This window comes from Chelonia mydas, chromosome 6, assembly GCF_015237465.2.
Source record: "Chelonia mydas isolate rCheMyd1 chromosome 6, rCheMyd1.pri.v2, whole genome shotgun sequence".
Classification (NCBI taxonomy): domain Eukaryota; kingdom Metazoa; phylum Chordata; order Testudines; family Cheloniidae; genus Chelonia; species Chelonia mydas.
In genome coordinates this window covers 86,564,875-86,582,022 of record NC_051246.2, presented here as the reverse complement: position 1 = coordinate 86,582,022, position 17,148 = coordinate 86,564,875, and the positions used below count along the sequence as shown (strand labels likewise).

The 17,148-nt window shown below is 41.2% G+C and overlaps 1 protein-coding gene across 1 annotated transcript; it reads left to right on the top strand.

Moving 5' to 3' along the window:
- Window positions 1–2,364: 2,364 nt before the first annotated feature.
- On the top strand, window positions 2,365–11,644 carry SPTSSA (serine palmitoyltransferase small subunit A). Its single transcript, XM_007065263.4, has 2 exons — window positions 2,365–2,616; window positions 10,612–11,644. The coding sequence occupies exons 1-2, from the start codon at window positions 2,514–2,516 to the stop codon at window positions 10,713–10,715; spliced, it is 207 nt and encodes a 68-aa protein (XP_007065325.1). The 5' UTR covers window positions 2,365–2,513; the 3' UTR covers window positions 10,716–11,644.
- Window positions 11,645–17,148: the final 5,504 nt, after the last annotated feature.

The following is a 17,148-nucleotide window of genomic DNA, read 5'->3' as shown; positions in this document are numbered from 1 at the left end:
GTAACAGCATAAATATGAAGCTAGTGTGCTCTAAAGGCTCAGAAACAAAAAGGAAAATTAAAAGAACCCCAAAGGTATGTATGTATATATTTATGTATTTTAATATCATAACTTTTGGGTGTATAACTCATGATTTTTGAATAATGGTGGCTGTATCTTGGGGTTGTATACCTATATTTAGTAAAAATACAGAAGAAATTTGCCTTTGAGAAGGATTTCATGCAAGATAGTATAGTGCCCTTAGGGCGAGATTTTTAAAGGTATTTAGGCAACTAGTGGTATTTTCAAAAGCATCTAGGTGCTTTTAAACTTTACAAATCTGGCCTGTGGTGAATATTTGGGAACCAAGTTCTACACAGAAGTGGTGACATGTGAAAATGCACTGAGAGAGGCAAAATAACAGTTGCCAAAGACAATCCCCATTGGAGGCTCAAAGAAAACTGAAGTTTTGACAACAAACCAGGATTTCAGTCAGCCTTGAAGTCAAGTGATCCCTAAAAGAATAAACTTTTACCTAAAATATGAACAGAACAAAAATTTAGAACTAAAACCTAATATCCAATGCAAACAGGAGGACCTGTAGCAGAATTACTGTGAGATGTGTTTCAGAGTAGCAGCCGTGTTAGTCTGTATTCGCAAAAAGAAAAGGAGTACGAGTTGCACGTTAGAGACTAACCAATTTATTTGAGCATAAGCTTTCATGAGCTACAGCTCACTTCATCGGATGCATTCAGTGGAAAATACAGTGAGGAGATTTATATACACACAGAACATGAAAAAATGGGTGTTATCATACACACTGTAAGGAGAGTGATCACTTAAGATGAGCTATTACCAGCAGGATAGCGGGGGGGGGGGGGGGGGGGGGGGGGGGGAAGAAAACCCTTTGTAGTGATAATCAAGGTGGGTCATTTCCAGCAGTTAACAGGAACGTCCGAGGAGCGGGGCGGGGGGATAAACATGGGGAAATAGTTTTACCTTGTGTAATGACACATCCACTCCCAGTCTCTATTCAAACCTAAGTTAATTGTATCCAGTTTGCAAATTAATTCCAATTCAGCAGTCTCTCATTGGAGTCCGTTTTTGAAGTCTTTTTGTTCTAATATTGTGACCTTTGGGTCTGAAATCAAGTGACCAGAGAGACTGATGTGTTCTCCTACTGGTTTATGAATGTTATAATTCTTGACATCTGATTTGTGTCCGTTTATTCTTTTACGTAGAGACTGTCCAGTTTGACCAATGTACATGGCAGAGGGGCATTGCTGGCACATGATGGCATATATCACATTGGTAGATGTGCAGGTGAATGAGCCTCTGATAGTGTGGCTGATGTGATTAGGCCCTATGATGGTATCTCCTGAATAGATATGTGGACACAAAAAGAAAAAGAGTACTTGTGGCACCTTAGAGACTAACCACAAGTACTCCTTTTCTTTTTGCGAATACAGACTAACACGGCTGTTACTCTGAAACCTGTCATAATGTGGACACAGTTGGCAACGGGCTTTGTTGCAAGGATAGGTTCCTGGGTTAGTGGTTCTGTTGTGTGGTGTGTGGTTGCTGGTGAGTATTTGCTTCAGGTTGGGGGGCTGTCTGTAGGCAAGGACTGGCCTGTCTCCCAAGATTTGTGAGAGTGATGGGTTGTCCTTCAGGATAGGTTGTAGATCCTTGATGATGCGTTGGAGAGGTTTTAGTTGTGGGCTGAAGGTGATGGGCTAGTGGCGTTCTGTTATTATCTTTGTTGGGCCTGTCCTGTAGTAGGTGACTTCTGAGATGTGATTGCAGAAGCTACTAGTAACTGTTAATATTTCCAGTGATTGCTATTAAAATATCTATTAACTAGCATGACATTCATCTGCACAATGTTAACAAAAGTAAATGAAGGACTAAGAGTAATAAAAATATAATTTCAAAAAGTAAATAAAGGAGTGAAACTCCATTTAACAGTGGATTGCAAGAAAAATGCCATCCAGTCCAAGCAATCCGAATAAAAGGCAAGCCGAATATGCTTCCTGCTATAAGATGTTACAGGGACATATAAACTGATAAGCGATTCTTTTAAACATTGATAATTATCATTTTTGGACAGTAGGGCGTATGTAAAATATTTCACTGAATCAATCAAGTGTCCTTTAGCAGCTCAATAGGTGGCATCGCATCACCAGATACATTGGGGCGCACCGCACTGTACCCTTAAGGGTACAGCCCTGGGGAACAAGTGGAGAGTTGTGTGCCTCCAACACCACTTTTCTGTTGCAGCCACTGCAGCTGGCTCAACCCACCAGCAGGGCGCGCGTGGTCACCCCAAGAGAGGGCAGCGGCGTCGGCGGGTGTTATTGAGCATGCTCAGTCCTCAAGCGCATGCTCCCTACCAACAGGGCAGCCAAGGGGCGGAGCGGCCTGGCTGCGGCACGGCCCCTGGCGGGGCGCGGTGGAGGGCGTTCCCCGCGCGGCCAGGCCCAGCTCAGTCCGTTTGCGGAGGCCGTGCGCGCCGCACGCAGACAGGTCCGGTGATGGCGTTGGGCTCGGCCTGGGGGCGGGTGTCGTGGCTGTATTACCAGTACCTGCTGGTCACCGCGCTCTACATGCTGGAGCCCTGGGAGCGGACGGTCTTCAGTATCCTCCCGCGGCCGGGCCGGGCTGGAGGGAGGCAGAGGCCGCGGCCGCCGCGGGGCTGGGTTCTGTTAATTAAGCGGCCGCCGGCAGCGCGTGCCGGAGGAGGATGGGCGGGGCCGGTGCGGGGGAGGCCACAGCCAGCCTTGGGGGGTAAGGGGAGGTTGGGAGCGGGGGAGGGGCTGGGGCACGTGGCTGGACTCGAAGGGGGCGGGGAGGCCTGGGGCTCATGGCCGAGCTTGGAGAAGTGGAAGGTAGGATGTGGGGCAGCGGTGGATGGTCCAGGGCCTGTTGCCCCGGTTTGGGCGTGAGGGAGGGGGCTGGATCCTAGTGCGCCGCTCTGCTCCCCAAGCTGTTGTAACGCCCTCCTGTGCATCTGTCCCCACCCTGTGGTGTGGACTGTGCGAGGTGCTTCAAGCTCAGCCGAGCTGCGAGAGGTGCTTTTGGGTGGTGGTGGGGAGGTCTGACCTTTGTCCCGAGCAAGCTGCCCTGCTGTCCCTTCAGCCCCTTTGTTCTGAAGGATGCTGTTATGATTAAGGCACCAGACTGGGACGTGGGAGGTCTGGGTTTGATTCTTGGCCTTTCCAGACTTTGAGAATGTCTTTGAGCACTTTTCTGATCATGGGTGCTTAATGTGCCCCTTCCTGTCTGTAAAATGGGCCCAATAACACTTTCCTCGCAGGCATATGGTTATGCGTTTAATTGATGCTTGGGAGGTGCTTAGCCTTGTTTACATTGAGGGTTGTTAGCCATCCCAGTATAGCTATGCTGGTGGTTTAAAAACCCAAGGTTCAGTTCGAACTGGCGATATGAGTATTTAGATAAAATAACCCTGATAAATAGTAGCAGTCTGTAGCTACATTGGCTTTGGTGGGGGTCAGTGTTGCAAAGTATATAATGTGGCACTATTTCCTAGTCCCACAGGTTAAGTTTATTATGTGAACAAAGAAGGAACCCTTTCACCCATGTGTGAGGAATCTGTTAATCCACTCATTCCTTGCTTGTTAAATTACATTCAGATTCACAGTCTGTTACAACAAACTATAACAAGTGTTGTCAATGTTTGAGAGAGCAACACAGATTATCTTTCAGAACAGTAAGGTGTCAAGTCTCCCTTCTGGCCATTTAGCAGTGTAGTTCATTTCTGACTCAGAAGGCAGGTTGCTGTGCCTTGATGTAATATCTCCTTTCTTTTTCCTTCCCTAGAATTATGCAACTTTTTTCTCTGTTAACTTGAGGAATTGTTTCTGTTAGTTAGAAATACCTTTAATGCATTCCTTCATACTTACACATTTTCCTTTCCAATGTGGATATAACAAGTATTTTATGTGTGGTGCGTAGTCCTGCAACTCTAGGTTTCCATTTTGCTTTGTCTCCTTGTGTCTTTTTCTAATTGATGTTTACTGATCCTGTAGTTGGTGAATGTGCTTGTTTTATGTATTTCACTATAATAATCTTCTGACATGAAGGTTCAGTTGTAGAGACCTGTATCTAGATTATTGTGTTTCTTTGAGCAGCTTGTTCTAGAGGGTGATATATAATGTCTTTTCATTCTATTCTGAATGTGGTGGTTGCTTGATCCTTGGTTAAAATGGCACCTTGTATTTGCGGCCGCTCTCTGATGGATGACTTTAAAAGTACCTCCAAGGAGTACTGAGAGAGGTGAGGAGATAAGCTAATATAACCAGTCACAAACAGAATGTGGTGATAATAATAATAAGGGTGCTCTATAGGGGTGGTGGTCAGTTGTAAAGAAAAGATCTTCCATTAGTAAAAGTAGGGACTGTTATTTGCCCAAGTTACAGGTGCATAATCATGTAGATATTTTTTCTATGTAAAGCTCCAAAATGGAGAGCATATAAAACAGAAATGCATTAACATGGGATGGACTTGATATCTATGTTCTCATACACCCACATAGTATATATTTCATTACTTTTCCTTTTTTCTTCTCAGTGGAGGTATCCTATTCCTTAGCAATGGTACCTGGCTCTATTTATGCCAGGTCTAGTGTCAGTGAAGAAATCCTTTGTTTTCTATGCTTCATGAGCATTATGTTTTATCAGAGTAGTTAGGCTTGAACATCGAGCTCTTTATATCAGGTAAGCAATCTTCTGATTGTGGCAAAACATATAAGTAGCGTAATGGTGTGCATACAGTTCTCTTCATATTTTATTGCCAATTCAAACAACTTTTGTTCCTGTAAGTTATAGCGTTATAGCTTAAAATTAATTTGACGTGTAACTTTCAGGTTTCTTATTGTATTGAAGTAATTGCTTTGTGTGCTAAATTGCAATTGCTGGTAACTTTTAATTAAATTTTTACGATGCTGGCCAATGTGAACAGAATGTAATGTGTTAAGCATTTTGAGAAGTATGAACTCTACACTTGACTACAAAGATGTCTTTAAAAGATGAAAGCCATTTAGGGTCCTTTGAGAACGTTATTTTCGACTTCATGCATCTTCGGTCCTTGAAGAACTCCCTGCTGAGTCCTTCAGTGAGTTCGCTGATCGTGGTAGATATCACTAGATACTGAACTGATATTAATAACTTATGTCATGTAAGCCACTGAACAGCTGTTAGATGGCTATTAACATTGATCTGGCTTGAATTTGAACCAACATCTCTTTAAGGCTTTGAAGTTCCCATTGAGTTAAAGTCCAAGATTTACTAAAATGACCTTGACCAGCGCTGAATATAGTATTGCTGATTGAAGGGAATCAGTAACTTTTATAAAGGCTTTATCTAAGTATCACTGTCTATCATGCAACCGGTATTGTCTTATTGTTTGTTTACTCCCCTGTTTCTGTCTATTATACATAGAATGTAAGCTCTCTGTTATGTGTCTGTACAGTGTCTAGCACAATGGAATATGAATAATCCTATTTTGTGAACCACTATGTTTATTAAAATACTATTAGCTACTTGAAAGCTGGGAATGTCAGATTTCCATTGGATGTTAATAGTATATACCATCATCTTGATACCTAGTCATCTTAAAAAAAAGAGAAAAAAAAAGAGGGTAAAAAGTTTCAGGTAGTGCACCTGTCCCCGATTCCCTTTGCCTGTTTGTTTTATATATTTTAAAATATTGCTGTGTTTGTTTTTTTAGGACTGTCAAGCGATTAAAAAAAGTAATTGCACGATTAAAAAAATATTTTTTGATGTTTTCTACATTTTCAAATATATTGATTTCAGTTACAGCACAGAATACAAAGTGTACAGTGCTCACTTTATATTTTTAATTACAAATATTTGCACTGTAAAAAACAAAAGATAGTATTTTTCAGTTCACCTAATACAAGTACTGTTGTGCAATCTCTTTATCACGAAAGTTGAAATTAGAAATGTAGACTTTTATGTACAAAAAATAACTGCATTCAAAAATAAAACAGTGTAAAACTTTAGAGCCTACAAGTCCACTCAGTCCTACTTCTTGTTCAGTCAATCACTAAGACAAACAAGTTTGTTTACATTTGCTGGAGATAATGCTGCCTGTTTCTTGTTTACAATGTCACCTGAAAGTTAGAACAGGCAGTCCCATGGCACTGTTGTAGCCAGCGTCGCAAGATATTTACTTGCCAGATGTGCTAAAAATTTAGATGTTCCTTCACGCTTCAACCAGCATTCCAGGGGACATGTGTCCATGCTGATGGTGGGTTCTGCTCAATAACAATCCAAAGCAGAGCGGACTGACACATGTTCATTTTCATCATCTGAGTCAGATGCCACCAGCAGAAGGTTGATTTTCTTTTTTGGTCGTTTGGGTTCTGTAGTTTCCGCATCAGAGTGTTGCTGTTTTAAAACTTCTTAAAGCATGCTCCACACCTCGTTCCTCTCAGATTTTGGAAGGCACTTCAGATTCTTAAACCTTGGGTCGAGTGCTGTAGCTATCTTTAGAAATCTGACATTGGTACCTTCTTCGTGTTTTGTCAAATTTTCTGTGAAAGTGTTCTTAAGACGAACGTGTGCTGGGTCATCATCCAAGACTGCTATAACATGAAATATATGGCAGAATGCAGGTAAAACAGCAGGAGACTTACAGTTCTCCCCCTATGGAGTTCGGTTACAAATTTAATTAACACATTTTTTTAACAAGCATCATCAGCATGGAAGCAAGTCCTCTGAAATAGTGGCTGAAGCATGAAGGGACATATGAATGTTGAGCATATGTGGCACGTAAATACCTTGTAATGCCGGCTACAAAAGTGCCTTGTGAACACCTGTTCTCACTTTCAGGTGACATTGTAAATAAAGAAGCAGGCTTCAGTATCTCCCGTAAATGTAAACAGACTTGTTTGTCTTAGTGATTGGCTGAACAAGAAGTAGGACTGAGTGGACTTGTAGGCTCTAAAGTTTTACATTGCTTTGTTTTTGAGTGCAGGTATGTAACAAAAAAAATCTACTTTTGTAAGTTATACTTTCACAATAAAGAGATTGCACTACAGTACTTGTATGAGGTGAATTGAAATACTATTTCTTCATCATTTTTACAGTGCAAATATTTGTAATCATAAATAAGTGAGCACTGTACACTTCGTATTTTCTGTGTAATAGAAATCAATATATCCAAAATATTTAATAAATTTCAGTTGGTATTGTTTAACAGTGCGATTAATCGCGATTAATTTTTTTGAGTTATCACGTGAGCTTACTGCGATTAATCGACAGCTCTAGTTTTGTTTTGTTTTTTAAATCCTCTGTATAAGACCCACAGGAACAGATCTTATGCTTATGAGACGCACACAATCTTTTTAAAGGGGATAAGGCAATAAACCATGTTTATTGAGAGTACAGTTTAAGCACTGAAATCCGCATATGCTTCCATTTACTTACCCTTGCCCCCCCCAGCTCCCTCCTCCAAAAAAAAAGGGGGGGGGTTCTGCAGCTGGAATCTTATAGTTACCAGTCCTTAGTGTTGCTTGGTCAGTTCCAGTGGCCAGCTGAAACTCACACGAGGGAGGTGAGGTGGGCCTTTGTCGAACACGTTCAAACCTCCGATGTTGGTGCAGAACAAACCCAAATTCCTATGGCAGTGCACCTTCTTTTTATAGTAATAAGTTTCCATACAAGTCTTTGGATCTTGCTGTGTTACACTGGAGCTGTTAATTATGAGGTAGTTAAGGTTGCTTTTAATTAGCATTATTTGGCTTGTTACTGGGAGTTATTTGCAGCTGTGTTTTTTTCTTTTCTTTTTTTTTTGGCTTTACTTTTTATTTTGTTCTTGGGATGTTTGCCTTTGCTTTAGGGTTGTTAATTTGCCATTTGGGTGATTTTTGATAATAAAGTTAATGCCTTTTGACTTTTTTTTTTTTTTTTTTTGGACCATTTGGCCCAGCTGTTTTTTTATTTACATACCAAACAGTAAATAAGGCAATTAAAGCCATAAAACTTTTGTTTTTTTAAGAACAGTTATTAACACAATTAGCAAAGAATAAACGTAGAACTTTTTTTTTTTTACTAATTTGAGGCTAGCAAAATGGAGTATAAAGCAAAATAAGCAAAATGGAGTACAATTTAAAAAACCCAAAGTCCCCTGGCAGTACACCCTTCTTTTATAGTAATAAGTTCCCACACAAGTCTTTGGGTTCATTCTGAATCAACATTGGAGCTTCAAATGCATTCAGCAAAGGCCCTGCCCCCCCCCCCCCCCCCCTGTAGTTTCAGCTAGCCACTGAAACTGATGGAGCAACTCTTAAACTGGTAACTATAAAATCCAGCTGCAAAACCTTTTGTATGTGTTTAAATAAAAGCATATGCTAATTTCAGTTCTTAAATTGTACTCTCAATAAGTGTTGTGTGTATTGCCTTATCCCCTTTAAAAAAATTCCATGTGCTGCTTATAAGCATAACACAGAAGAAACTGACTAACTCTAAAGGGGAAACCGTGAAACTGACTACATATGAAGTGCTGTAAAATACATAAAATAATCTAACTGAAAAACTAAACTTTTTGGCTGTTGTAATCTTGGATATCATTTGGGGGGTATCGGAGGGTAATAGACAGAAGTGTGCTCATTTCAGTGGTGGTAACATCCTGATCATCATATGACCATTTTTTCCTCAATAAGTTCAGATCTGATTCTAGGATCTAGTTTGTCGATACTAGGTGCTGCTGAAAACAGTTGAGCAACTAATTCCCACTTGGCTCTCCTTGTGGATGAAAACAGCTCAACTTTAGAGAGCATTGCTACAGAGATCATGTCTGGAGCACTTGCCGCTAGCACTAACAATGATGAGCCATTATCATAGGGTAGAAGGCCTTAGATTATTTATTTTTATTTTGGTAGTACCTAGGAGCTCCTCTCACGGACAGGATACCTGTGTTTGTACAGCACCTAGCACAATGAACAAAAGATGGCCCCTTCCCCAAAGAGCTTACGGTCTAAGTAGATCTAGTATCAGTGTGGTACATTGTCTGATACCTTGGAATCCCAAGGTTGTGACTAAGCATTCATGTCAAAGTTTAGGGATTTATGAGGTGACCCTCGCCAGTGCTTTTAAATTCCAATATTTCATGACCTGCCATGACTAAAAAATACTCTAGTGAATGAGTACAACTTCTGTGTTTGTTCTCTGATTGATATGCCAAACAGTCATATAGCCTTTGTTGTTAAATATACACAGTGTAGACCACATTTCTGGAGATGCTGATGAGCAGCTGCAGCTCCTGTTGAAGCTGTGATAACTGGATACTTCTGCCAGGCCCTTTAAAACCTAGTGCTCTGTTTATAGTACTGTATTTTTATTAGGCTTATTAAACCTAATTTTAATGTTATGATTGGAGGAAATTCCAGGTAGTCTGATTTTAAAAGGGTTCATAAAAAATTGTGTGTATCCAGAAATGTTCAGGTTTGAGTCAACCCAACCTCCACATGACTACGATCCCAATGCATTTCTGTAGGCTGGGCTTGAGTTTCCCGGAACTGGACATAGGACTAGTGATAATATTAGCAAATACAGGTAATGTGTGTCATGTGAATTTTCCGAGCGATCACTCCTCATATTTGAAATAAGCTAGTGAAACTATAGCCTGAGAATCATTGTGGATTGCCAGATGCTACAAAAACGTTTGCAGAGAGCTGCAACCACTTCCAATAAAATGTTAACAGTTTACAAACACAGCTTGAATTAAAACAAAGGCTGTGCTTTGAGGTATTATGATTTGAGTGAAACATCTAGATCAGTTCTACTTACAAGATACTGATCAGGTGTCTAATGGAATTAATACTAATACCATAGTTCCTTCTATCGAAGTGCTCTTGAAAAATAAATTGAGCCTCACAACCCTCTTGTGAGTGAGGTATTATCCCCATTTTGCAGATGGAGAAGCTAAGCGACCTGCCCAAAGCTGGCAGGCAGCTGGGAACAGAACCCAGGTTTCGTGACTCCCTGTTTTATACCAACGACCATTCTCCCTCCAGTCAGGTGTACACACAAATTAAGGTTTAGTTTATTTGGGCCATTCCGTTCCAAGAGAATCCTTTGGATCAGCATTGAAAGACTAGTTTCTTCAAATATGAACATCTCATATCTATATCTGTGTGATCTGTATGAATATAGATAGATATCTTTAAAAGATCTTGTGTAGCTCCCCATCTCTATGAATTAGCATAAATATAATGCTCTTGCTGACTGGGTAAAACTCAGAACCTGCAGAAGTTTTAGGGAATCTGGTTATTTCCCATTAATGTGTTTCTTCTCTCTCTCTTTCACACACCCCCGGGGGGGACTTTATTTTTACCTCCAAGGCATGTGGCAATAAAATAGAGAATCTGGAAGGCATTCTCATAATATAGTTAGTCATTTTACCAGTCTTCTAGTTTTCACATTTACAGTGGATTTTTTCCTACAGCTGTTATACATGAATACAGTTGAGCATATACAATTTAGAATTATACAAGTTTTATAATAGTTTTGAAGGATAGTGTTAAAACATTCTTGTTTTGTGATTGAATAAAATTCGAAACTGCAGCTTTCCTTAGCTATTGCTCAGATTCTATGCTGGTTTCCATTGTTGGAATGGCGCTGTACACTGGCTATGTGTTCATGCCTCAGCACATCATGGCGATATTACACTACTTTGAAATTGTACAGTGATGAAGAAAGTACATTCAAGAAGTAATAGTGATTTAAGATTCATTCTGCAAAGAAGATCCAACTGCCTAGTTTTAACGAGACTTCTACAGATGTCAGAACAAGAAACACACAACTATGACTTTGAAGACGAGGAAACCAGATATGTAGAACTACGACATACCTCGTGTGTTGTGTTCATTCACTTTAATTTTACAAGCTGCCCTTGTATAATAGTTTTGCGTATTTTAACATTGTAATTGTTTGTACTTTGATATCAGTATTTTCTTAACTTTGTGAAAAGTAGTTTGTAAACCTCAACTCAGGTGTACTGTCTGCTCTCCAGACTTTGTCCAACAAAATGTTTGTGCATATTACTATATTTGACTTAGCAACAAAAAAGTCTTTTGTATTCCAGCTGATGGAGGAAGAGGGGTGGATGAGACAGAGGTAACACTTCATTCATCATGTTTAGGATAAATCTATAGATGCAGTCTTTCCAAAGTTGGAGCAAAAGGACTAATGGACTTATATTCTTCCATGAACTGCATCTAGGCCCTCAAGATTTTGTGATAATTTAATGTTCTAACTTCTAACTAAACTGTACTTGTACATAATGCTAGTCTTCCAAGGATTATGTTTCTGTGCAGATGGAGAGGAGTTTTTTCCTATGCTCATTGACATAATTACACTGCTGACTTCTTTACTGCAGTTAGTGTTCCAAACACATTTGAACATATTCTTGTTACAAATGACCAAAACATAAGTTTATAAGTGGACTTAAGTTAAAACTACAACAACAATAAGAAGCTGAGTACTTGGCTGAAATCCTGTCTATGTTCTTAACTTTTTTCAGATTTGTATTCTGAAATGTAAGATGGCAACAACCTGACTTTCTAAGGTGGAGGATATCTTTTTTTGTTTTTAAAAATAAAAACTAAAAGCAGAACTGATGCAAAACTTTTTTCCTTTATTTTTAGAAGTTAATGTGTTTTATGCATTCTGCTCAAAACTGACACAGGTGATGGGGCAAGGGAATGATGTTAACCAAAGAATCCGTCTTCTTGTCCCAGTAAGAATAGGTACTGTGGGCGAAATTATGTCCAAAGATATGCAGCTCCTGTTGATGCTAATGGAAGTCACACAGGTAGTTCATAATGTATCATGCCTAATTAATGCACAGCTGTTAGACAATAGTCAACATGACAAGGTTTAATTCCCTTAAATATGCATTCCAGTGAGGAACAGTAAGATGCTTTTTCTATATTTAAAATAGTGTGTGCATTTTATTTTCAGTTTAACTGAGTATAACTTGTTCTATTAAAAACTATTTTTGTAATCTTTAGTTGGCTTAACTTTTACCTGACTTGCAGATATTACAGAAGGCTGTCACCTCTGGTATCCAAAGTGAGGCTAGATTAGTGCCTTAGAAGGCGGCAGATTTAATAATTTTCACTATCCCAAAAGCTAACAAATGAAAGCTTTGGCATCTGAGGAAAAATTTCTTTTGGGACATATTGTCTGGTTGCATAATAGGCTAATGCATTAGTATTACTGATATGGTGATACAGAGGCAAGTGGTGCAGAATTGTCTTCATTCAGCTAAAAAACTGGCCATATAAACATAAGACTAGAGGGTGAAGGAAAAAAATCCCCTGCCATAGACTTTTTTCCTGTGAGAGGCATTTCTCATTGCCAACTAGCAATTACTTTAAGATTGTATGATCTGTGTTTGGGAACTCTTTTATTCTGTCACCGAAATGCTGCAGAATATTGTCCGTGTAAAAACGGCTGTAAGTGGGAAAGCATTTGTAAATGGGTTTTGATGATGGTAGGTTTTCAAGTATCTGAAGACTATCATATCTCGCCTTAATGTCCTCTCCCAAACTAAACATACCCAGTTCCTTCAGCCTTTATTATGTCCACAGCATTTTCGCCTATCCACCAAATCAGTTACCCTGTTTAGAAATCAAGCTGGTTTGGCATGATTTGTTCTTGGTAAATCCATGCTGGCTGCTAGTGATTACCCCTTCATCCTTCAGGTATTTGCAAATTTAATGTTTTAGACATTGCTCTAGTAGCTTCCCAGGCATTGAAGTCAGGCTGGCTAGTCTATAGTTCCCTGGCTCCTCCTTTCCCCCCTTTTTAAAGATGGGCACTACATTAATCCCTTCTCTAGTTTTCTGGGACCTCTCCTGTCATCCATGAGTTTGTAAATATTATTGCCAATGACGCTGAGATTTCTTCAGCTAATTCTCACAGTACCCTCGGGTGAATAGCATCTGGCCGTGCTGATTTGAATTCATTCAAATTGGTCAGAAGATCTCTGACATGTTCTTTACTTATCCCAATCTGCATCCCTTCCTCTTTATTGACTATGGTAACTTTGCTAGTTGTCTGGTCATGTGATGGTTTTGTAAGAAGACTGAAGCTGGTAAGGCTGAATTCCCCACTCTGGCGCTTTGAGTGCAGAAGGTGGGGGCCTTCAAGGATTCTAAAAATTAATACGTGCCACTCCAGGATTGTATTAAACTCCCAAGGTTACAGCTTTTCTTTGACCTTGCCTTGGTAAACGCTGTCACCATCCAAATACAAAAAAATCCATTGGACCAAGGAAGGAGCACTTGAAGGTACCTTACAGGGAGGAATTCCCAAGATCTTTCACCCCATCTCCGGGGAAGAGCTGAGAAGAAAACAAAGGAAATTAGCTGTTGCCACCAGCTAATCAAACAGCATAGGCACAAACCTCTTAGGACACAACAATCCAAATCCTGTTCTTAAAAAAGGTAAATTTTATTAAAAACAAAAAGGAAGAAAATACATCTGGTACTTAGGCTTTTGCTAGATTTTAAAAGACCAATTCCAAAAATTAAGCACCCAAAATAGTTTTCTTGGGAGTTCAGCTTAAAGGTTACAAGCATCTAGGGTTAGCACAGAGGAGATCCGCAAACCGAAATAAACCTGATTGCGTTTATTTAAACATTCCCTATCCAAATAATTCCTTCTAGGTATGGAAGATAATTTTTCATACCTGATTCAAACCTTACACAGCATCCCTGCTTATAGCATTGCTGGTCCATGTCCCTGCAGCCCAGAGAGAACCACCGAACAAAGAGAGAGGCTTTTCCCAACTTTAAGAAGTTCTAGTTTTCCCATTGGCTCTTTTGGTCAGGTACCACTTTTTTCTTTACCTGGGGGACTTTTTAACCCTTTACAGGTAAAGAAAGTAGAGAACAGCTACCAAAAGGAATTTTACAGCTAACTGGCTGGCTGGGTGTCTATTAAAAGGAGCTACTCTTCTCCTCCCCCCCCCCCCCATTTATCACAGAAGCGAAGTAGGCATTGAGCAACTCTGCCTTCTTATCTTCTGTTATCAGCTCACCTTCTCCATTGAGCTGTAGACCCACACTGTCCTTGATCATTCTTTTTTGTCTGACATATTTGAAGAACTCCTTCCATGGGCGGTGGATATCAAAGGCCAGGGCAGGCTGAACCTCCCCTAAGCCATGATGTGGCCCTGCCCATGTTCCACCGGGAGACTCCCTCCTACTCTACCCTGAAGCCAGTGGGGGCTCAGCTGCAGCTAGTGGTCTGGAGCTCGGGCCTGTTGGCAGAACAGGGCTGCTCTTTGGCCAGGTGGGAGGGGGGAAGGCCGAATAGGGCTAGTGGGTGCGGGCGGGGAATTTCGCATGAGGGGGCGCTGGGGCTGGCCTGGCACTGTAGGGAGAGGGGGCTGGCCAGAGCTGCTCCAGCTGTGTGTGGAGGGGGTGTCTTGGGGCTCCTCAGGCTGTGTGGGGGGGGCCCATGAGGGTCTGGTGGACAGGGCCTCTGGCGGAAGGGGAACAGCTGCCAGGCTGGCTTCCCTAAAGGGGGGGTTCACCCACTGCCCATGATGACTACTTGTTGTCTCTAACATTTTCTTCCAGCCGTAACTCATTCTTTGCCTTGGCTTTCCTGATTTTGTCCCTACACACTTGCACTATTCCCATGTATACCTTCTTGGTGATATGCCCCTCCTTCCGTTTCCTGTATGTATCTCTTTTGGTTTTTAGATAGCTAAAAAGCTTCTTGTGCAGCCACGTTGGCTTCCTGTGGTGGTTCTTTTCCCTTTGTTGCTTGATGTTGAGCCTCTCCTAGTACGTCTTTTAAGAACGGCCAGCCCCCTTCAGCTGCTTTTCTTCCTAATTGGTCTTTCCATGGGGCCTTGCCTACTATTTCTCTGAGTTGGTTGAAATCTGCTGTTTTTGAAGTCCAGTGTCTGTTTTGATGTTCCCATGTCCTCCTTTTCATAGGATCTTGAATTCCATCAGCTCATGATCACTTCCCCCCAAGTTCCTGATCACCTTCACGTTTGCAACTAATTCACCCCTGTTGGTCAAAACCAGATCCAAAATGGGTGACCCCCTAGTTGTTTCCTCAACTTTCTGAATCAGGAAGCTGTCCCCTATACATGCTAAGAATTTGCAGGACACATCATGTTTTGCTACAATAGTCTTCCATCAGATAACAGGAAAATTAAAATCCTCCATTAATACTAGGTCATGTGTGTTAGCTAATCTTGTTATCTGCTTGTATAATAACTCAACCACTTCCTCTTCCTGATTTGGTGGTGTATAATAGTAGCTAACATTGCTACTGTTCTTATCCCTTGTTATCCTCACCCAGAGACTCTCAGTAGGTCTGTTGCTCACTTCCCCTTGGACCTCAGAGCAAGTGTATACATTCTTGACGTACAGCTCTGTCAAGGTTCCTCCCCCACTCTGAACTCTAGGGTACAGATGTGGGGACCTGCATGAAAACCTCCTAAGCTTACCTTCACCAGCTTAGGTTAAAACTTCCACAAGGTACAAATTAATTTTCTCGTGCCCCTGGATTTCCACTGCCACCACCAAACTCTAACTGGGTTTACTGGGAAATGGAGTTTGGACACGTCTTTCCCCCCCAAAATCCTCCCAACCCTTGCACCCCACTTTCTGGGGAAGGTTTGGTAAAAATCCTCACCAATTTGCATAGGTGACCACAGACCCAAACCCTTGGAGCTGAGAACAATGAAAAAGCATTCAGTTGTCTTACAAGAAGACTTTTAATAGAAGTAAACGAATCACCTCTGTAAAATCAGGATGGTAGATACCTTACAGGATAATTAAATTCAAAACACAGAGAATCCCTCTAGGCAAAACCTTAAGTTACAAAAAAGACACACAGACAAGAATAGTCATTCTATTCAGCACAACTCTTTTCTCAGCCATTTAAAGAAATCATAATCTAACACATACCTACCTAGATTACTTACTAAAAGTTCTAAGACTCCATTCCTGGTCTGTCCCTGGCAAAAGCAGCAGACAGACAGACAGAGACCCTTTGTTTCTCTCCCTCCTCCCAGCTTTTGAAAGTATCTTGTCTCCTCCTTGGTCATTTTGGTCAGGTGCCAGCAAGGTTGCCTTTAGCTTCTTAACCCTTTACAGGTGAGAGGATTTTTCCTCTGGCCAGGAGGGATTTTAAAGGGGTTTACCCTTCCCTTTATATTTATGACAAGCTCAAATATTTCCTCCTTTTTTCCCTTTTTGGAAACATAATCTTTTGGAACAAGCTAGCGCGTGCTCTCTCTCTCTCTCTCTCTCTCTCTCTCTCTCTCTCTCTCTCTCTCTCTCTCAATGCTGGTACTCCAGTCATGGGAGTTGTCCCACCAACTCTCTGTGATGCCAATTAAGTCATAATTTTCTTCATATACTATGACTTCCAGTTCATCCCCCTACTCCTTGCATTTGTATACAGGCATTGAGATATTTTGCAGACTGCCCTGTTGCTTTCCTTTTTGTCTTTTTCATGTAGTTGTGATTTCTAGACCCTTCTCCAGAAATTAGCCCCTTTTTTTTTTTTTTTTTTTTTTTTTTTTTTTTACTTAAATCTAGATGGGCATTGGCCAGTTTTTTGTCACCATCCCCCCTAGTTTAAAGCTCTCCTTATCAGGTTAGTCAGACAATGTCCAAAGATGCTCTTCCCAGTATTTGATAGATGAAGCCAATCCTAGCACAGTAATCCTCTTTTCTGGAACATCAGCTCATTGTCGAAGAAGCCAAAGCCCTCTCTCCAACACCACCTGCATAGTCACGCGTTAACTTCGATGATTCAACAGTCCTTGCCTGGGTCTTTTACTTCAACGGGGAGGATGGACGAGAACACCACTTGCGCCCCAAACTCTTTTATCCTCCTTCTCAAAGCCATCTTTTTCAGCGATCCGCTCAAGGTCATTCTTGGCAGTATCGTTGCCCACATGGATAAGTAGGAAGGGGTAGTGGTCTGAGGGTTTGATGAGTCTCAGCAGACTCTCAGTCACATCCTGAGTTCTAGCTCCAGGCAAGCAGCACACAGCTCAGGATTCCTGGTCTGGATGGCAGACGGATGACTGTCCCCATTAGGAGGGAGTCCCCGACCACCACCACCCTTCTCCTCCTCT